A 23,139-nucleotide genomic window follows, 5' to 3' on the forward strand; every position below is an offset into this window, starting at 1 on the left:
CCTACTCTCTAACCCACAAGAACAATTCCAGAGTCTACAGAACTTTGGAAGTTGATAACCAGAGTGTCTATCATCTCTAAAGCCACCTCCTTTAAAACTCTGACATATAAATCAACAGGGGCTTGGCATTTCTCACCTTTCAAGTTCACTGACATCTTCAGCACTGTTATTTGATTTATATTTAATTCCTTCAGATTCTCACTCTCTTTACAGCGGTGACAAACATATCAGGCAGACTTGCATACCTTCTTTCATGAAGACAGACGCAGATGGTTTAATTACTCTGTGCTTTCTTATTTCCTATTACAAATTCTCCTGTCTCCATCTTTGAAGGGTCCACAGTTGCCATTTGCTGGTCTTTTCCTTTATATGTACCTGTCGAAGCTCCTAACATCCATTTTCATGTCTTTTGCCAGTAAGCTCTTGTGTTCGATATTGCCTTTCTTTATCAATTTCTTGGTTCCCCTTTGATGTGTTCTAAAATGCTCCTAATCCTCAGCCCCTTTGCTCTTTCTCACGTTAGAGTTCACACTATCTTTACTTTCCCTTGTCAGCCATGCATGGATCATAGTTCCTGCAGAGTTTTTGAGCCTTAAAGCAATCTATACTTCTTGCTATCTATCCATTATTTATTTAAACACTAATGCTAAGTATTGTCAAGGATGCCTGCCACCCTGGCCATAGGATTGTCTATCTTCTACCTTCTGGGAGAAAATACAGGAGCTTGAAAGTCCAGATGACCAGACTCAAGAACGTCTCCTCCACCACTGTTATCAGACTTCTGAACAAATCACTTTTTTCACATTCCCTTCCCGGTGATACTTAATCCTACCTCTCTTCGTTGTTCCATTATTGTCACTTTAGCATTTCTCTTTGCATTACGTCAGATTACACGACTATCTTTCATCCATTCTGTTGTTTTGTGCTCGTTGCAAAATTTATTGTTGTATTCATTATTACCATGTATACTACTTTTTCTCTGAGTTTCATGTGAGCAAGGAATTTCATTGCACCCTGACAACAAATAATCTAATCTCATCTAATCATTACCAAGTCACCATCATCTTTCAATATAGTCTCCCAAACAAGCACATGCCTTCATAGTTTCCTATGTTTGAATTTGAGCCCTAGTTTTCAAACTCAAAACCAAATTCTGAGGTTGGAGGTGTTGTAGATAGTGCAGAAGGTTGTCATAGGTTACAACGGGATATAGACAGGATGTAGAGTTGGGTGGAGAAGTGGCAGATGGAGTTCAATCCAGGAAAGTGTGAAGTCATACACTTTGGAAGAATGAATTTGAAGGCGGAGTGCAAGGTTAATGGCAGGATTCTTAACAGTGTGGAGGAACAGAGGGATCTTGGGATCCAAGTCCATAGGTCCTTCAAAGTTGCCATGCAAGTTAATAATATGGTTAAGAAGGCATATGGTGTGCCAGCCTTCATTAGTTGGGGGATTGAGTTCAAGAACCGCGAGGTAATGTTGCAGCTCTATAAAACTCTGGTTAGGCCACACTTGGAGTATTGTGTTCAGTTCTGGTTGCCTCATTATAGGAAGGATGTGGAAGCTTTAGAGAGGGTGCAGAGGAGATTTACCAGGATGCTGCCTGGATTAGAGAACATGTCTCATGAGGAAATGTTGAGCGAGCTAGGGCTTTTCTCTTTGGAGCGATGCAGAATAGTGTTACACCACTCATAAATAGTGTTACACCACTTTCCCATTTGCCTGTTCTTCCCAAATGTCAAATATCCTGGAGCATTTAGTTCCCATGGTGTACTTGGTAATGGAACAGTTTGAACTTAGACACACACACACAATGTGGAGATTCTTTCATCTTCCATTCATGCATGAAGCTGATGACTCTTTCTTAACCTTCCTATCAAACCAAGGCCTCAACTTAGGTATGATAGGAAGGAATGAATAGAAAGAACTATCCTTTCCTTCATATCATAACTAGTTTGAAGACTAGGGATTTGAACACAGTCCATCTTTTAAAATCTAAGCATTAGTAAGCCACCAACCAATGTAGATCAGTGAAATAAATGGCTCATAATGAACCTTTTTGCCTTTTTATCAATACTTTTTTCAGGTATTGGGTGTCAAAAGGCAGAAGATGTAAACCTGATTGCAACTAAATCAGCTGTGATCTTACTTAAAAGATTTCTTTGCAACACAGTGGGATATTTGTAAAGATGCAACAGCTGTCCTTGGTATCTTTGCAAGTGCATTTTCCTTTATAATCAACAGTGCCAAAATTTGCTCCAAGTCACTTTCAAGAAGTATTCGATATGGTAATGTATACAATGGAACTGAACATGAAAAGCAGAATATACCGCTCAGCCATTACTTTGTACATACAAGCAACCAAGAATGCAAGGGCAAGTGCAGGAACTTAAATGTGACTGTCTTTTGACATGCTGTTTGAACAGATGCTTATCACAAATACATGCACATATACATATATATGCCCTTCCTTAATGTGCTTAATGTTTATTGGGGTGAGGGCTGCCATGCTTTGCTTTCCTTTTCCCTCCCCCAGCCCACACATGAAGACTATATTTTGTGAAACAAGTTCCAATTTGTTGCGCTTCAGAAACATACAGATCATTTCAGCTTCCAGTTGGGTCTCTGGATCATCTCCAACTTCAATTCCTCCATCACTGCAGACCATGCCTTCAAATGCGAAGAAGAATATTTTGCTATGTTAGGGTTCTATTTGAATACAAGTTGATATTGTTCTCTCAAATGTTAAACTGACAGAAGGTTAAAATGATGTCTAGACTGGGCTTAGAACCCATAATATGGCACATTTTTTTAAGAAAAAAGAAACACGGTAACAGAAGAAACATATCTGAAAATGAATCACATACCTTCAGGCTCAATGCCAGATCTTTCATCCTTGCTCTCTTCAGCCAATAACCAAATACCTTTCATGGTGGTTTGTCAAGTTGAGGCTGAGCACATCCATGGAATTATAACTCTTTGCTGATCTGATTCAGGTTATGCTTCAACCTTATTGTTCATTTAGTTCTCACTAAATCTATTACCAGGGTGCTGGCTGCTTCTTGGCCATTCATTCAGCTGCTACCATTATCCCATATAAAGCAGGGAAAGCCCAAAACATGACTAATAAATGTCAAATTTTACAATGCATGGAGATGAGAAAACAGGCAGATTGTAAAGCTTGTTTTCAGCATGGTCACTGTGACACTGGTTTTTGTCCAACTGGATAGCTGTTCTTCAGCTTGATAGGCTCAAGCACTTTCTCAGTGAGAAGGCTTTCCAGAGAGTATGCAAGAAAGGATGCATGCATTAAAACAGCTACATGGCACCATTTCTCCATCTGTAATGAAGGATGGGCTGATAGTGAACACAGTATTGGTATGATGTTTGAAGCACTGAGTTACTGTCTACTTGGTAGGCTTCAACACTGGATAGAAGGTCCAGAAATAATTCTGAGGCATTGGCCCTGTACATGAATTGGATACAAATGGTGGCATTAGGGCACCTTTTCTCTTGACTTGCTTGAATCCCCCCAGTTCCTGCTTCCACAATGCAACCACGGGCCCTACAAAGTCAGATGACAGGAACTTATCCAGGAATTAGCAGAAACGAGGCAAAGGTGGATGGAAGGCTGGGAGACACTCCTGCAGAGGTGCATTGGGACCCTGCTGCTCTGGAGCAACATGTTGTCATCCCTGATGCACTTGCTCCTCCTGCTTTGTTGGGAGAAGGGGAGAGAGAGGGGAGTGGGAGATGCTGTAGCCCATTTCCAGACAGTCATTCCCAACCGATCCCACCTCCACATCAAGCAGCATGGCCTGGTGTTTATCCTTAGCAGTTTGTTTTATTCAGGGTATTGATCTGTTGGAGGAACTCAACATTCCTGGGCTGGGAGAGATCTGGGATCAAATTCCTGGAGTCGGAAAAATAAGTTGAATTATGTTCTTGGTATAGGAGGATTTCAGATCATATACCTGGGCCATATGAAGGCATGGATTTTAATTTGCCTGCCTCTATGAAATTTACAGAGAAATGTTTTTTGACCTATCATATGTGATCTCAGTCAAACTTGTTTGCTTTTACAGATGGTCATAGCAGCAGGAACATTGGTGGATTTGGAGGCACGAGACTTTGAAGGTATGTAATTATTGCTCAGGCATTTATGGTTTGGCTTCATTGGCTGTATGAAACCCATGTTGATCCTGATTAGAATTTCTGCCAGTGAAGCACAGGCTGTCCCAAGGTAACAAACAGGTTCTGTTTACAAGTTCAAGTTACTTTATTGTGATTCATCCACATGTTATAAAAACACACAGAGGAACGAAATGTCGTTTCCCCCAGACTCACACAACAGAGGACATACATAGAACAGAGGACATACAATAAATGCAGACAAAAATATCGTGCAAGTACAAATAGTGCAAAAAACAGTATTTACAGAATAATACAGAATACAAAATTAGTGCAGGGTTAGTGCTTACAGATGTCCATAAGTTGATTTTGTCTATAAGTCAAAAAATACACAAAAACGACTCAATACAGTCATCCTACCTGCAAAGTATTGTAATGAATGGCATCAAAAGCACATAAGACTGATAAGAAAGAACAAAAAGTAAAAGTGGAGAGAGTGAGATAAAATTCATTCTGCCACTTGTAGGAACAAACATATGTACGTACATCAAACTTTTGAATTTAATAATATTATGAGAACTCATTTACATATGGGAGTGTCTATAAATTGAACATTCATAACCCAGGGATGGCCTGTACTCTTGTCTTACAGGGGATTATGTGAAGTTTTTTTTAAAATATAACCCATGGAGAGTTGGATTAGTGTTTTTCTCACCACCAGCATCTATTTTGTAGCTCTTATATTCCTTTATTTGTGTTTTCTCTCTCTCAAATTGTCTTCAGTTCAAGCTCTTACATTCCTTTGTTCATGTTCTCTCTTCCTCACTGCTCCCATTAACCTATCAACCAGATGAATTCACCCACAGCAACCCTGGCCTCCTTTTGTTACTCCCCTATCATCTCTGTATTTTAAAACTAACTTGTTTTCTCTTTATCCCAATCCTGATGATGGGTCTCTGACCTTAAACATTAGCTTCATTTCTTTTTCCACAGATGCTGCCTGACCTGCTGAGTGTTTCCAGCATTTTTGTTTTTATTTCAGATTTCCAGCATCTGCATTGTTTGGATATTTATTGCCATGTACAGTTGGACTGTTACATAAAATCTCCTTTCCAGGCATTGGTCTAGAACTTCTGGTGAAACATAGGCCCCATTGGAGTGGAGTTATCCTCAGGTGCTAACACAATATAAATAATGCATAAATATTGACTACCCGGACAAAATCAACCCAACATCACCCAACTGATCAAGACTATTTTCAACTCCATGTCCACTGTCAGGTTTCGTCTAGATAGAATAGTTTGTTTAAGGTCCATTCATTCATTGTTGACCTTTGTGTAGTTTGAACAGATGAAAAGCATTCAAGGGCATAGATCCCGATTTGCTGTAATGATGTAAAATAAGTGATGGTGCTATGGCCACCCACTTTGTGACACACTAATTTCCATTTCCAATTACTTTGATTTCCACTCTTGCATATTGGTGAAACCTAAACCAAGCCAGACAGTCAGATTCACCAGCATCCAACCACTCGTTGATGCAGCTCGTTACTTACGTAACAAGCAACATGCCTCAGGTTTTGGCACCGGGGTCTCAGTATCTTATATTTATACAAACAACTTGAATGAAAATATCAAAGGTATGATTACTAACCTTGCTGATAACAAAAAGGCAGGTAGGAAAGTAAGCTATGAAGAGGACATAAGGAAGCTACAATGGGATATAGATGGGTTAAGACAGTGAGCAAATATTTGGCAAATGGCATATAGTGTGTGAAAATCAGGTATTGTCCATTGTGGCAGGAAAAATGAAAAAGAAGCATAATATCTAAATGGTGAGGGATTGCAGAGCTCTGAGGTACAGAGGTATCGGGGTGCATGATTCGCAGACGGCTAATATGCAGGTACACCAAGTAATTAGGAAGGTTAACAGAATGTTATCATTTATTGCTAGGGGAATTGAATATAAAAGTAAGGAGGTTATGCATCAGTTTGGTGCGGAATATATCTGCAGCTATTGTGTACAGTATTGGCCTTCTTATTTGAAGAAGGATGCTACAGTGTTGAAAACAATTCAGAGGAGATTTATTGGACTAATACCCCGAAGGAGTATTCTGTCTTATGAGGAAAGGTTAGACAGGCTAGGCTTGTATCCACTAGAGTTCGTAAGAATGAGAGGAACAACTGAAAGATAGACGATCCTGAGTCACCTTGACCGGGTGGATGTGAAGATGTTTCTTCTTGTGAAAAAGTCTAGAACTGGGGAAGGGGTGGTCACTGTTTTAAAATAATGGAATAATGGTTTGCCTACTTAAGACAGACATAATGCAAAATATTTTCCTTTTGTGGACTGGGAATCCTTAGAACTCTCTTCCTGATTGGGCAGTGAGAGCAGAGTCTTTAAATAGTTTATAAGCAGAGATAAACACTTGATAAGCATGATGTGAAAGATTATCACAGGTAAATGGTTACGTGCCATTCAGGTTGCTGTCAGATCAGCCACGATCTCAGTGAGTGGCAGAGCAGGCTTGAGGAGTCAAGCTTGCTCCTACTTTGTGCATTTGTATATTCACCTTTCACCAGATATGCACCTAAGTCTGAGAAGTGGTGAGGGGAGAATGACTGATGGCCAACATTTCCATTTGGAAATGTCAGCCATCAATCAACATGATTCTAGCCATAAAAATTAACCTGACTAACATTGCAAGGTTACAAGTTGATCAATTGAGCAGTGCCCTTGCAAGTACTTGTCCAATTCTGCTTCATGGACTAATAATCTAGTTGTTTTTAAAACATATGCAGAAGACTTCCTTACTCTTAACCACCCTTAACCGCCAGAAAGCCTCCCTACAATTGCAGTCTTTGTCTTATTGTAATGCCATCTATGCTGATATCTTATCTGAGACAGTAGCCAGAGTGTGCCAAAAAAATAGAATAAAACATAATTTCCTTATGCTGAATTCTGCCAGGTCACGTATGTCCACAGGTGATGATAGTTATTAGTAATGCAATATTTATGTGACAGATATTATCAGATAATAGCAAACTGCAAAATCTCTTCTCCTCCCAGAAAACAACTGGGACAAGAGCGATACTAAATAATTGTCAGTAAAAATCATTCAAGCTGATTTTAATTACACCATCATTATCGGGTTTTGGTCATGTGCTTGAATATCTCCTTATGTGGCTCGGTCAACTTTATGGTTTGATAAAACTCCTTTGGATGTTTTTGCCATGTTAAAGGTTTTATACAAACACAAAGTTGATGTTGGTTGTCTGCATGGGAGCAACAAATACAAAGTGCTGGAGGAACTTAGCAGGTCAGGCAGCATCTATGGAGGGAAATAAACACTCGACGTTTTGGGCCAAGACCCTTCTTCAGGACCTCATCACCACTTGTAGACGTATGTGATCTTGCAGAATTCAAAATAAAGAAGTTATGTCTTTGAGTCCTGATGTAGGGTCTCAGTCGGAATTGTTGACTCTTTATTTCCCTTATTAGATGCTGCCTGACCTGCTGAGTTCCTCCAGCATTTTGTGCGTGTTGCTCCAGATTTCCAGCATCTGCAGAATCTCTTGTGTCATGTCTGCATGGGACTAACTGCCAGTTCTCTTTGTGTTTTAGGGCTCACTCCTTTGCATTGTGCAGTCATTTCTCATAACTCCGTTTTTCGGGAACTCTTTTATGATCATGATCTGACGCCACAGAGACAGAACGAGTTACAGTATAAAGCCGATCAACTTCAATCCTGTATCCGTTTACTGATAGAAATGGGAGCCTTAATAACCAGCCAGGTAACTTGTTTACCAGAACTGCCTAACTGTTGAAAAACAACTGAATCAACTCTTTCTCAGGCCTATCCACCAAGATATATATTTTCTTATGCTGTTATTTACTATATTTACAGGAATAAACTATTCTATTATTTTCTAAAAGTGTTTGCACGTTCCATAGACTTATGAAAAACCTTCACACATACCTTGTCCAGCATTTGCCAGAAAGTTTGAGACTTCCAAGTTCACACATGGAGACATGAATTTCCCAAACTTGCTGGCGCTTGCATGGGGAATTTTCTGGAAAATCGTGCCTTGTCATTCTGTGCGCACTCCCACCAGGCAGGAAACCAAGTTTTCTTCACTGTTCCCCAACCCTTAACCTTCTTCTCATTACCAGAATATGGGTAACGATACATTTGTTGCCTATGTCTGATTGTGCTTTGGTGTGGTCTCCCCCGAATAGCATTTTTTAATAAAAATTCAAGAGCCAGTTTAATGCAAATTGCAGGGTGGATAATTGAATGTACATTAGTGGGGCTATCAGTTAAAGCCATTATCAGTAAAACCTTGCCCTGGCTGGCCTATATGTCACAGTACTTTGGTTGTCTCTTAATTGCCCTCAGAAATGACTCGGATAATCATCTGTTTCTTATTTATTTGCTTCTGTAAAGTGGATGTCACTGGCAATGCCAGAATTTGTTATCCATCCCAAATTCTCCCTGAACTGAGGAAGCAGTTTGGAGTCACATATATGCTAGATCAGGTAAGAATGGCAGACTTCCCTCCTAAAAGACATCAATGAACCAGATGGGTTTCTACAACAATGGTTCATAGCTGCCATTCAATCCCAGATTTATTTAATTATTGAACTAAATTCCCCAGCTGCCGTTGTGGGATTTGAACTTGTATCCCTGGACGACTGAGCTAGAACTCCTGGTGCTACATTTCTGTACTCCTTTGAGGGATAGCTCAAAGGTCATTAAGGATGGATAATAAATGAATAGTGGAAATGAATATAAAACAGTGGCCAATTCATCCATCTTTAATGGTGATGGTTGAAAGAAGAATGTTGTGACAGGAGTTTTAATTGCCCCTCTTTAACTAACAACGTCAATCTTCTACATGCACCTCCCCTACATCATTGCCTCAGTACGGCACACATTTTATACTCAGCGTGGAACCTGATACAACCACCTCTCGGAATCAAGTATATTAACATCTGAGCTAGGGTCATGCTCTGCATTTTTAATGCACAGGCAACTCCATGGGTTGCACAAGTTGATAGGGTGGTAAAGAAGGCATGTGGCATTGAGTTCAAGATTCAGGAAGTTACGTTGCAGCTTTATAAAACTCTGGTTAGGCCGCATCTGGAGTATCACATTCAATTCTGGTCGCCCCCTTATAGGAAGGATGTGGAGTTTTTGGAGATGGTGCAGAAGAGGTTCACCATGATCCTGCCTGGATTAGAGGACATGTGCTAAGGGGAGAGGTTGGACAAACTTGGGTTGTTTTCTCTGGAGCAGCAGAGGCTGAGGGGAGACCTGATAGTTTATAAGATTATGAGAGGCATAGATAGAGTAGACAGCCGGTATCTTTTTCACAGAGTTGAAATATCTAATACTAGAGGGCATGCATTTAAGGTGACGGGGGTAAGTTCAAAAGAGATGTGTGGGGCAAGTTTCTTTACACAGAGAGTGGTGGGTGCCTGGAATGTGAACGTGCTACCAAGTGTGGTGGTGGAGGCAAATACAATAGAAATGTTTAAGAGACTCTTAGACAGGTACATGAATGTGCAGAGAATAGATGCATATGGACATTGTGTAGGCAGAAGAGATTAGTTAAGTTAGGTATTTAATTACTAATTTGTGCAGCACAACATCGTCGGCTGAAGGGCCTGTTCCTGTGCTGTAATGTTCTACGTTCTAGTATAGCACTTAACTCAAGAAAATCCTCACCTATAGGTTTCTGGATAGAAATGTAAATTCCAACCCCTTTCCTTTCTGTAAACAGGATGTGAAGAGCAATAAAACAGTGGTGCACTTCGCTGTTCAGGAGGGAAACCTTTTGCTGCTGGACTACTTCCTGAAACTCAGTGGTGTCAGGTCACCTGAATTTGTCAACATGAAGGTTTGTGATGTTGACATGTCCATTTGTATAATGATATAACTGTAGTGATGTAATACATTGATTACATTCTTTGATAACATCATAGTATCTCAATTTAATTAAAATAATTTAGCTGTTCGTAAGGAAAATTAAGCATTTAGTAAGTTTTGATGACTTTGCAGCCCATTAAATACTCAGTAATATTTTCTGGTATGATCTGGAAGATAAGTTTAACACTGCAACTCTCAAGCCTGGTTAGGTCCATTCGTTACAAAAACAGATAAAGCCAGACTCTCAGCAAGTCAGGCAGCATCTGTGGAAGGGAAAACAGAGTCAGTGTTTCAAGTCCATAGTTCTTGATCATTAACCTGAAATGTTTCTTTTTTGTTTTAAATTTCCAGCACCTGTGGGTTTTTTTTGCCTCTATTGCATTGAAAATCTTCTCCTTATCCTCTACTTATTTTCACCAGGTCAAAGGTATAACTGTAGTCACTCACATGCGACTCCCAAGCAAACTGTCCTACTTGTGATTCAGTCCTTTCAGTGTTTCTCCTTTATCCTGTCCATTGATTATTTCATTGATGCTGCTTCCCTGCACATGCACAAAACTCAAAAATGTCATTATCATTGTTGGTAATTTCCACCCTGGTTTTATTTTGTCATACTCTATATTCGACAGCTCCTTTCCCTTTTTTGACTTTTCTATCTGCATCTAAGGAGATAATTACAAACCAATTATCCATTAAAAGCCCACTATCTTAACTACACCTCCTCCTACCCTGCTTCCTGTAAGGATTCCACTCAGTTGTCCCAGTTTGTCCATGTCCATCATCTCTGTTCTGAAGATGAGACTTCCCTCAACAGTGCATTCGAGGTGTCTTCCTTCTTTCTTAACAGTGGCTTCCCCTCTACCCTGGCTGAGAGGGGTCTCAAATGCCTGACCTCCATTTCTGACAATTCTACTCTCGCCCAGTCTTGTCACAAGATAAGATAAGATATCTTTATTAATCACATGTACATCAAAACACAGAGTGAAATGCATCTTTTGCGTAGAGTGCTGTGGGGACAGCTCGCAAGTGTCGCCATGTTTCCGGTGCCAACATAGCACGCCCACAACTTCCTAACCCGTACGTCTTTTGAATGTGGGAGGAAACTGGAGCACCCGGAGGAAACCCACGCAGACGTGGGGAGACACTTACAGACAGCGGCGGGAATTGAACCTGGGTTGCTGGTGCTGTAATAATGTTATGCTAACTGCTACACTACCGTGCTTGCCCTCCAAAGCAAGGATAGGGTTTCCCTTGTCCTCACCTTCAATCCCACTCGCCTCCGCAAGCAATGGATGAGCTTTCAAAATTTCTGCAGCCTTCAACAAGATTCCACTGCCAAACTTCCCCTTCCCCCTTCAGCATTTTAAAAGGACCATTCTCTCCATGATTCCCTGGTCAACTCCCCAATAACTGTTCACCTTCTCCCATCCTCCATGTTTCCATACAACGGCAGGAGATGCAGCACTTGCACCTTTTCCTTATTCCCTTCCCACCATCCAGTAACCCAGGTGAAGCAGTGATTCACTTGCACTTCATCCAGTCTAGCGTTTTGCACCCTGTACTGATGATGAGGTCTCCTCGACATCGGAGAAACCAAATGCAGTTCCAGCATGATCTTTTTCTCGCTCTAATGCTCTAATTCATCTTCCCCTACTTACACACGGCAGAGAGATCAGCTCTGATTAACTAGTATTCATTTCCCTTGCCATGGACAGCACTGAAGACAATCGTGTTACCTGAGACCTTATCACAGATATCCCCTTACATCAGAATTGGCAGGTGTTAAATTGCAGTGAGGGAGAACAGTGGAGCGAACAAACATTAGCTCGGTTTTCCTTTCTGAACAGATGCTACCTGACCTGTTGAATATATCCAGCATTTCCTGTTATTTCATATTTCAAGGAACTGCTGTTTCATGCATCTCATAGTTCCGGCACACTCTTATTTTTCTTTGTTCATGGAAGATAGAACAGTACAGCACAGTACAGGCCCTTCGACCCACGATGTTGTGCTGACCTATGTAAACCTACTCCAAGTTCAACTTAACCCTTCCCTCCTACACAGCCCATAACCCACCATTTTTCTCACGTCCATGTGCCTATCTAAGAGTGTCTTAAATGTCCCTAATGTATCAGCCTCTACCATCACCCCTGGCAGTGCGTTCCAGGCACTCACCACTCTCTGTGTAAAAAAACTACCTCTGACATCTCCCCTACAATAGTAACCACACGTAAAAAGGTTGATTGACTGTAAACTGCTTTGGAACAAACCTAGTAGAATATGAAAAGTATTTGAAGTCTTTCTTTCTATTATCATGTAGTCATTCATCTAGATTCTTCCAACGCTCAAACTTAATTCTAATCTTAAAAGTGTCCTGAACCAATATAAACTCATTTTCATTGGAGACAGAGATGCTGTAATCTGGAGCAAAAGACAAACGCCTGTCGTGGGGTCTCGACCTGAAACGTCAACCATCCCTCTGCCTCCACAGATGCTGCCTGACCCGTTGTGTTCCTCCAGTAGTTTGTTCTTTGCTTCTCATTTTCATTATCTGGAGACATCCTTTTCTACATACTTTATTAAGGGGAAAGTGCTATGGATTGGCGCCAGTTCAGAACTTAACTACCCCTCTTGTTACAAGTCCCATGGGATCTTTACATTCATCTTAACGGAGCCTAAATTTTAGTCAAAATTATGTGCAGCCAGTCTGAAATCTGGCACTGTAGACTAGCTGCCCACAGGAAAGACAACCCACTTTAGAAAGAAATGTACACTTGCACAGATCCCTCTGGAATTCAGCAAGGAACAGAAGCTGCATTTATCCAAAAAGGGAAACAGCAACTTAAGTTTACTTTGTGCCCTTCAAACCTTCCATTGTCTCAAAGCACTTTACATCTACTTGGTGTGTTATTACTGTTATGTTGCAGGATGCATGACAGGCAGTTGTTTGTACAGCAAGATCACGAGGGGGCTAACACGAGGGAGCATAATTTTAAGGTGATTGGAGGAAGGTATAAGGGGGATGTCAGGGGTAAGTTTTTTACATAGAGAGTGGTGGGTGCGTGGAACGCACTGCCGGCAGAGGTTGTGGGGGCAGATACATTAGGGACATTTAAGAGACTCTTAGATAGACACATGAATGATAGAAAAATAGGGGGCTATGTGGGAGGGAAGGGTTAGATAGACCTTAGAGCAGGATAAAATGTCGGCACAACATCGTGGGCCAAAGGGCCTGTACTGTGCTGTAGTGTTCTATGTTCTATGTTCTAAGATCGCTGTTGTCTTTCCTTGTTTATGGAATATAGGCATTGCCAGCAATGTTAGTCTTTGTTCTCCAAACCAAGTTAACTTTCTAGGTGTTTTCACAGGGCACAAGAGATCTCCCTATGATGGGTCTGAAATCACATAAATGCCAGACGATGCCAGATTTCCTAAAGGTCAGAGTGAATCAAGTAGAACATAGAACATAGAACACTACAGCACAGTTCAGGCCCTTCAGCCCACAATGTTGTGCCGACATTTTATCTTGCTCTAAGATCTATCTAACTCTTCCCTCCCACATAGCTCCCCATTTCTCTATCATTCATGTGTCTATCTGAGAGTCTCTTAAATGCCCTCTGCAGGCAGTGTGTTCCACGCACCCACCACTCTCTATGTAAAAAAACTTAACCCCTGACATCCCCCTTATACCTTCCTCCAATCACCTTAAAATTATGTCCCCTCGTGTTAGCCATTGTCACCCTGGGAGAAAGTCTCTGACTGTCCACTCGATCTATGCCTCTTATCATCTTGTACACCTCTATCAAGTCACCCCTCATCCGCCTTCTCTCCAAAGAGAAAAGCCCTAGCTCACTCAACCTCTCCTCATAAGACATGCTATCCAATCCAGGCAACATCCTGGTAAATCTTAAGAGTAGTCTTACAACATTCAAGTAGTTCTTCACTGAGAGATTGTGGAAGTGCTGCACTATCAGATCTGCCTATCTCTTAGATACCACTTTCTATTAAAACCTTATCTACTCTCAGGATGGTATGCTTAGTTTTCTGGCTAATTTTTAACCCTGCTCAGCACTGAGATAACAAATTATCTGGCCATTATTACACTGCTGTTTGTAAAAGCTTTTGAGCAATGTTGGCTGTCACATTTCCAACACTGGAACAGTGCCCAGGTGTCACAAAACACTTAATTGGCTGTAAAGTGTTCACAGATGCCCTGAGATCTTGAAAGATTTACAAACTTTCAGAAATCTTCCAAGGGTTGGCGAAATCTTGGAGATTTACTGAGGAAGCATCAGTCTAATCAACAACTTAAAATGTACCAAGAGAATAAAACTAATGATTGGTGTGAGGCGTGTTCAGGCACCTGAACTAGTTGCTCCCGGTTCTTTCCTTAGCAATTAATCAGCAAATATTCATACAAGTCAGCTCTTGCATGAGCAATGTTGGCTGACATTTCTATCGGCCTGTTGCTACGGGATGGTAAGCCCTAGAGTACACAAAGTCCTTTGTTTCTGGTGGAGAGGGAGAAGTTTGGTGTTCCCCTTGTCCGCATTACCTACACCCTCCTCTCTTCTCCTCACACTGTTCTGACTTTTATTATCCCCTCTCATTATGGGAAACGAATACTCACCACTTGAAACTGTCCATGATGTGATTGCACTGGAGAGAGTGCAGAGGAGATTCACCAGATGTTACCTGAATTGGAGAACTTCAGTTATGGGGAGAGATTGGATAGGCAGGTCTTGTTTACCCTGGAGCGAAGGAGGCTGAGGGGTGGCCTGATAGAAATATCTAAGAATATGAGAGGCTTGGATAGAGTAGTCATAATCTTTTTTTTCCCATGGTAGGAGTATCAAAAACAAGAAGGCATAGGTTTAAGGTGAGAGGAAGCAGTTTTAAAGAAGATTTGAGGGGAAAAAAATATGCACAGAGACTGTTGATATCTGGAACGTGCTGTCAGAGGAAGTGATAGAATAATGTAAAACCACTATGTTTAAGAGACATTTAGGTAGATGCCGACACAGGCGAGGCAGAGAAGCATATGGTCCTAATGTGGGCAGATGGGACTAGTGTAGATGGACAAATAGGATGGGCGTGGTATGCTGAAGGGCCGGTTTCTCTGCTGTACGACCCTATGACTCACTGATTCTGTGACTGAAATCGGTATTCACTGTAAGCAAGGCAGCTCTAGCCACCAGTCCCTGCCCTACCACACTGGGACTGCAATGCACTGCACCTCATTCAGAGGAGATACCAATGACTTGCAATGGATTGTGTGTGCCCAGAATACATTTCTTAATCGTAAAAGTTATAAAATATTGAACTGTAGATCTATATATAGCCTCACGTTTACAGTGTGTAATTTCAATCTGTGAATTCTTAACTTGCTTCCATTTGAGTTTGTCTGATATTTAGTTAGAAGACGTTAATCCCTCTTTCAACATACCAAGCGATCTCATATGCATGCACTAAGCATATTATATCATATTTTAATTGCCAGATGTCTGAATTTAACTATTTGGAAAGCAAAGCTGAAAATCCTTGTTAATACTGGTAACTTGTAGTGATAGTAAAGTGGAATTGGTCACTCATCAACCATCCCTTTAGTTTTCCTTATAGAAACATTATATAACATGCAACCAATCTGACACTGTCTGTTTGTCACAGTGGCCTAATGCTACAATTACCACCATGTCCTGGATGGAAAGGATAAGAATTAATCCTGGACACCCACTGGTAAAATGAGAAAAGCACTTTATGAAATGTGCAAACGCAATCAAAAAGGCAAAGTAAAAAACAAGAAAAGGCAATTTCTTTTTGCTTTCTTCTAGGCTCATGGTAACACAGCTTTGCACATGGCTGCTGGTCTTCACAATGAGAGAAATCAGGACAAAATAATTAAACTGCTCCTATACCATGGGGCAGACCCCAGCATTCGGAACCTGGAGAATGACCAACCCATTCATCTGGTGCAGCCAGGGGAGCAGGGAGATCAGGTGAGAAAGATCTCTTGCTGGCATTTCATCCATTTCTTGCATTGGTTGCAGCTGTTGCACATGGCCCCCTTACATCTGTCCTTGACCAGACGCATTGCAGTGCAACCATCTGTAAGGGGTAAGTTTCCTTTAAGGAATGTCCTGCTCATCCACATAGCTTTAACAGCAGAGCCACAGAAAATGTATTCTTTTCCCTCAGTTCCCACAGCTATTCGTGATTCCCTGTGAGAATCCATGCCCTGTTTCGGATGCCATTGTCAGTTTTAACTCCATGTCGTAGCAGATAATATAGGTAATAAAAAGCTCAGTAGATAAAAAAACATAAGAAGTATTGGAAGGAGAATGGCTCCTCAAGCCTGTTTCATCATTACTGAACTTTGATACAAACTCCTCTTTCCCACCTGATTGTCATATCCAGATTTGTTCAAAGACTTCCTGAGTGAAATGGGACTTTGTCTTTGTAAGATATCTTTATTAGTCACACTTACATTGAAACACACAGTGAAATAAATCTTTTGCGTAGAGTGTTCTGGGGGCAGCCCTCAGGTGTCACCACGCTTCCGGTGCCAACATAACATGCCCACAATTCCTAACCAGTACATCTCTGGAATGTGGGAAGAAACCCACGCAGACACGGGGAGAACGTACAGACTCCTTACGGACAGTGGCCGGAATTGAACCTGGGTCACTGGCGCTGTAATAGCGTTACACTAACCGCTACAGTACAGTGCCTGCCTTCTTGCTTGTCTTGAGTTCTTTGCTCCTACATCCACAGCACAGAAATAGCCCACTGCTTCCTGATGGTGTTAATGATGCACATAAGCCTCCAGCCACTCTACATCTCACTCCATCAATGTATCCTATTCATCACGTGTAATCCCGGCAATTCACCTCCAACAATGCCCTGAAAAAGTTGACAGGTGAAAGTTTTCCAGTTACCTCATCACTGTCTCTGCAGACTGCAGTTCTCCTATCACCTGGGGATGATCCTTTACTGCACACTGAGGAGTTTTAGCTAACTATTGTTGAGCAACTTTCCTATATCCAAGCTAGACCTGCTCTCACTGTATCTGTTCCTCATGCACTCAAACCTATTAACTTTAGCAAAAAAAAATTAACCTCACCAAAATCAAGGCTGCCACTACAGATTACAGAATAACACAGACCTTCTATTGAAAGCAGCAGTTCACTATGATATTGATTTACTCGTTATCTGTCTGGCACCAGATTCTACTATTAAGCACAAGAAATAAGTTTGATTGATGACTTGAAGCTTATTGTGAACCTGTTTATGGCTTTCCAGATCAGGCATCTCTTGAAGAAAGGACGAGTTGGCTCAGGGTCAAACCAACGAAATGCTACGTCCTAGGAATGTAGTTCAACCTGGACTCAAATCAGTCCCACCCTCTCACTCCTGCGGGATGAATGCATACCTTATATTAGGAATGTTTTAACATGCACTCATCTGCAAAACTAAAGAGTTTCATTCCCGATGTAATTTATCAGTTATCACTATGTAACAAACTATTGAATACTCCTTCCAGCAGACATTTTCCTTCTCATTTACTATTCCAAGAGACTTGTGATTCTTAGTGCATCCATAAAACTTGTACTTAATTTCTTTAACTTCTTTCAGAAGGTAGTCCCAAAGTCCTTTACAGCCAATGAGGTCTTCTTTTTGTCAGATTGTAACAGCATAGTTCAATAGAGCAGTTCAAAGGAGAAGTATTTACATTCATTTTTAGAACAAATACAAAATATCAAAAAAAAGTCATAATAGGTATGCAAGTGAGCAGTCAGATTTACTAATGAGCAAATCAGAAATGACTAAACAACAACTAATGCAACTGATCCAGAATTTGGTTTGCTTTTGCAAAGTAAGTGCAATGATCGAATATTGATTCAAAATTTCTAACTAGTGCCAGCCAAAACAGTCTGACACATCACTACTGAGCTTAGAGATGAAATAAACTTATCCAGAATCCCCACATCTGACCATGATAAAGTAGATTCTGATGGACAATATGTATAGGGAAATGTAGGATGAGATAGGATCCAGACCAGTTTTGATAATTACACCCCCCCACCCCACCCCCTTCCCCACTCACCTTTCTAATTCCTGTACCTGGGGTGAACAGCTGAACAATGCTAACTGTCAGTCTGGCAGAGGAGGAGGAATGGTGACATATTGAAGGACCAGAGTGCAGCAGGCAGTCCCAGAAAGTCATCCAGCCAGGGATAACCTCAGGAGAGGAGGGAACAACATAGAACATAAAACATTACAGTACAGTACAGGCCCTTCGGCCCACAATGTTGTGCCAACATTTTATCCTGCTCTAAGATCAACCTAACCCTTCCCTCCCACATAACCCTCCATTTCTCAATCATTCATGTGTCTATCTAAGAGTCTCTTAAATGTCCCTAATGTATCTGCCTCTAAATAGAAAAAAGAGGGAAGCAATAATTTCCAAGCATGAAGCCATAGCTTTTTAATAAATAAAGTTGAGTTGGCTGATTTGAATAATGGGATAATTTTATATCTTTGTACTTTCCTTTATTTTAGTAACTTTAATTATATTGGCTAAATTAAATCACAAAGTAATTGTAATCTCTCTAATTTTGAATTAACAGGAAGCCACAATGAAATTATTGAACAAAGAAAAGAATTAATGGTTATTTAAAAGATTTCTAAAAATCTAATTTAAATCAATTTTGGTACTTTATTATCATTTTGATTGCATTAGATCCTAGTCTGTAGCACATAGCTACATAAATGTCAACCACCATGGTAAGTCAATGGCAACACAATAGGCCAAATTCTGCTGCCCACATTCACCACTTCCCCATGCTAAACCTCATGGTGATATGTAGCAGCACCATGATGTACATTGTACAGGCAGTACATTGTACAGGCAGCCTCCACTCTATGTGAGACTGTGAGCGGCGAATGGACCTCCGTAAGTGGATCCATGCTGTCAGAGGTGTTTCACTGCTTTTAAATGCCTACATTTTATATTAGTTAATTTGTTTTGTTTTAAATAAAATTAAAAATGTAATAACATAACATCAATGATTAAAATACATTAAACTACTATAAATGAATTAACAAAGTAAAAATAAAGTTTAAAAATCTTAGCAGGCACTAACTACTGGCATTATGTTGGAGGGCCAGATGTGAATTATTTCCGGCCCCTCAGCCCGTCGCGATCCAGAACTGCCGCGCACTCAATGATGAGCAGGAATTCCAATGCACTGCCATCAGTGTGCATCGGACTTCTACATCACAGTACAGTCAAAGACTTACAGCACATCCAGGGGAATGTGGGAAGCAGTGAATACTGGAGGTAACTCCCACTAAATCAAAGCAGATTGTTACAGTCTGACCTCACCTGTCTGTTAATTCCTTGGCTACAAGGATCTTGTTGCTTATAGAATAACTTTCTCGATATGGTAATTTTCTCCACACCTGGAATGATAAAGAACCATAATTTTTGAGCAGAATTGTCTGGCTTGCAAGAATTAATTTCTTGAGACAGTGTCAATTTTGCTTCAATCAGTAGGATTTTTACTTGTAAGAACTCAAGCACAAAAATATCAGTTGATACTTCAGTGCAATACCGAGGAATGCTGTGCTGTCAGCAGGCCAACTCTCGGATAAGACGCCCAACCAAGGGATTCTTCTGAATCTTCTCAAGTAAATATAAGAGACACCTTGGCACCATTTCAATTAAAAGTAGAGGAGTTCTCACTAATGTCCTTGCCAATATTTGCTTGCAAGCCAGTATTATCAAAACAGGATGTTTAATAACTGCCATATTGTGGTATTACACAAGTCATGTTACAACAGTGACAATGTTTCAAAAGTACATCATTGGCTGTAAAGTGTTTTGGAGCATCCTATGGACCAGAAGGAGCCAGTGCTATCCCAGGTAGTTCCTACTTCAGTGCAGGACATGGGAGTAAAACATCAGCCACAAAAAACAGGAGTTGTGGCAGCTTTCAGAACCCCAACCCAACAGCCTCAGAAAAGACCTGGACAAGATTAACTGACAGAAACTGAGAAGAAGACAAAAGTGGGGGGAGAAACTTTAGTCATTAGTGCTGAATGGGTTTGAGGTTATTAACTGCTAGTTGTTATTGCCTCCTGGTATTCAGTTCCATTGATGTGAATGAAGTCATTGACGTTATTGTGGCCAAGTGTCAGAAGCTGAATACAACTGATAGCCAATACTCTCACACTTCTTCACGGATGTTGACCGAAGATGAATTCCTCCCCACCATGATTACTTCCCCTTTCCTAAGTCTAATGAAAAAAACCCATCAGAGGTTGCGCCTCATCCTTGGCCTGTTTCCAGGAAATATGCCAGAATATCCCACCACTGCTTCTCACTCTGGTTCCTCACCACCCTCTTTTTGAGGATATTAGAGTCACTCAGCTGCAAAGCACATAGTGTATCCACAACCTACAGAGCTGAACTCAGGTCACGGTTAAGTTTAGACTTAAAAGCAGGAATTAGAGGAACTTTTCTTCGTAACATTTTCATTACCGATCATAGATAAGGTCACTGCCATGGCTAAAAAAAGTAGAAGAAAATTGTGCTATTACCTGTACAAAATGTTACTATTATCCAGGAACAAAATAGCATTATTTCCTTTTCCTTCATGATTCTGTTAGCCATAATCTAAAACGACTTTATCAGTACTTACTCATCTCTGGCCTTGGGCCTTGGTTTTAGCATTACCCAGGCCTTTGAATGGGGTACTAACGGATTCTAAAATGAATAAATTGCATCAGGGTATGTTCCAATGCAACTCTGGATACTTTGCTAAGGTGTGCATAAGGACACAGGTATAACGGAATTCCCATTTTTGATTACTCTCAAAGTTCTGTGATTATCATTCTTGCACCTGAGAGTTTTCAATAGCATCAGTTTCAGTTAACTGGGCCCCAGTTCCTGAATTTCACTGCATTGTGAACCATGCCTGAGGACAACGCCCTGCTAACATTGATTAAATAAATAAGCTGGGATAGGTGCAAGCTGTGGTTACTTGTTAACACATGACCAGTAACATCCCATGGTGTCAAAGGCAATAGTACACCAAATTTAATATCCTCCCTGATAAATCAAGTGCGTTATCCTGAAAATTAGACATTTTGCCACAAGTACAGAGATTGTTGCCCAGAAAATACTTCTGGTGGTTTTAGCAAATTAATTCTATACATGGCCTTTTTGTGTTTCAAACACTTTTTTCTCTCGGTTGCAGTCTTGTTTTCTTGATAAATATGCTGTGCACATTCAATTTCATGTAACTTAAGGTTGCCAGAAATAGCTTCATGGCAATTTTTTAAAATGGTCCTTTTCAAACTAATTTAAAAACTTTCTTAAAGCGGTTGAGAAATGTGATATGAATTTTATCTGCAAACACAGGTTCTGTCTTTACACCATTGATATTTATCGGCTCGATCAGAGAGTCTTCTAATTTGGGTGGATGCCAAGTATAGTTTTGCAGTTTGAAGTAGTTCAAGGGAGTATAACACAAGTCAGAAAGACTTTGGGATGATATAAGTTTCTTCATCCAATATGTGGATGTCCACGAACATGGCATTTTCACTTATGAGATCAGGCCTCAAACAAGAAAGGATCATCTCACAGCTTTTTACCTTATTAGATTTTCAATTTGTCTGCCTTATTTTTGTTCATTATTTATACATGAAACCATATTTTCTTCAGTTTGGCCCATTGTTTGGCTCCATATTTTCTCTTTCAGGGAATCAGTGCTGGTGGCAGTAACTCCCTTTTCTACACATCTGTGACAGATGTGTGGATCAGGTTAAAGCACAACTTTTTATTATTATTTCTGTGAAATGAATTGTTGATTGTCATACAATCTGAGATATAAATATATATTTAGTATTTTTGTATAGATCAAATTTGATTACACTGCATCAGTGTGGCAGGGCTATTTTGCTTGCCTGCATTTTGCTTTAGGATATCACCGAATTCAGGTTAGACAGCATACAAGTCTGGTGTGCTTTATCATTCTTTAGAACAGCATAACAGTAAGCAATGAATAACCTTTCATGACAATATTATTACAATTTTGCAACAATAGATTAAATTAGGAATTAGCTCACAAGTCTGTGAACAAAAATCTGGAAAGTGAAATTAGTCTCAATTAATCTCTGTCCAACTTGGACATGATGGGTTAAAGAACTCCTTCCATTTCAGTGTCATAAAATTCCAAGATTCTCTGATGATTCCAGTTGTTAACAATGAACTTTTTGGAAGGCATTCCTCTGTGTCAAACATACATGCCTCTCAGCTCAAAATTGTTTCACAGAGATACATTCTATGGACGAATCCGTCTTTAAGAAGCTTGAAATTGCCAATAGTAATTCTATGAGTATTCCTTGCCATAAGTTTAAGAGAGAGGGTAGACATTTATTCCATCTTTTTCATGTGGTTTCCTGTCTGCTCCAACATATAGAAATAAGATGCTTGTTACTTGAAAGCAATTGATGTTTGCTATTACCCTGAACAGGGTGGATGAACCCTGTGGTGAAATAACTTTGTCAGGACTCAGTTGAGAAGGAAGTTAACAATGTTCACTGTTTTGCACTTTAAGTTTGAAATGTGCAATTTCATTATGAACAAACTTAAACTGACCCACCTAAATCTGGTAATTCCCCCACAAAGACTATCAGGGCAGCTGTAGTAGTGGTGCACTTTTGGAGTTACCACGGAGGTAGATAATTGATGCACAGTAGAAGGAGATTTGCTCTCTTTTTAACCTTTGATATATCTGATCTGGAAATGCTGGATATTGACACATTATCTCAGAATTAAAATGTTTCCTGCAATCGCTATTTTACAATTCACCCAAAAATTCCAGTGATCTCAGAAATTTTATGCAGTTTCTAATCTGGTGTTGCTTCAGCAGTGTTTGTATCTGCTGCTTGCTTCAGATCAATAAGTTTTGATGATATGTTTACCATGATGTTGCAAACTGAATCTGACATTGCCCTTGGATTTGGGATATCACAATCTTTCTTGTATTTATTCTCGATTCCTGATAAAA

The 23,139-nt window shown here is 40.3% G+C and overlaps 1 protein-coding gene across 1 annotated transcript in view; it reads left to right on the forward strand.

Annotated features, from left to right (window-relative positions):
- LOC127583600 (NF-kappa-B inhibitor delta-like) overlaps positions 1–17,428 on the forward strand; it is a 93,606-nt gene extending 76,178 nt beyond the window's left edge. Inside the window, exons 8-12 of the mRNA XM_052039722.1 lie at positions 4,086–4,137; positions 7,756–7,925; positions 9,918–10,034; positions 15,895–16,059; positions 17,363–17,428. Coding sequence (XP_051895682.1) covers positions 4,086–4,137; positions 7,756–7,925; positions 9,918–10,034; positions 15,895–16,059; positions 17,363–17,428 — 570 coding nt within the window. The remainder of the gene's footprint in view (positions 1–4,085; positions 4,138–7,755; positions 7,926–9,917; positions 10,035–15,894; positions 16,060–17,362) is intronic.
- The last annotated feature ends 5,711 nt before the right edge of the window (positions 17,429–23,139 follow it).

Source organism: Pristis pectinata, chromosome 27 (genome assembly GCF_009764475.1).
Source record: "Pristis pectinata isolate sPriPec2 chromosome 27, sPriPec2.1.pri, whole genome shotgun sequence".
Lineage (NCBI taxonomy): Eukaryota > Metazoa > Chordata > Chondrichthyes > Rhinopristiformes > Pristidae > Pristis > Pristis pectinata.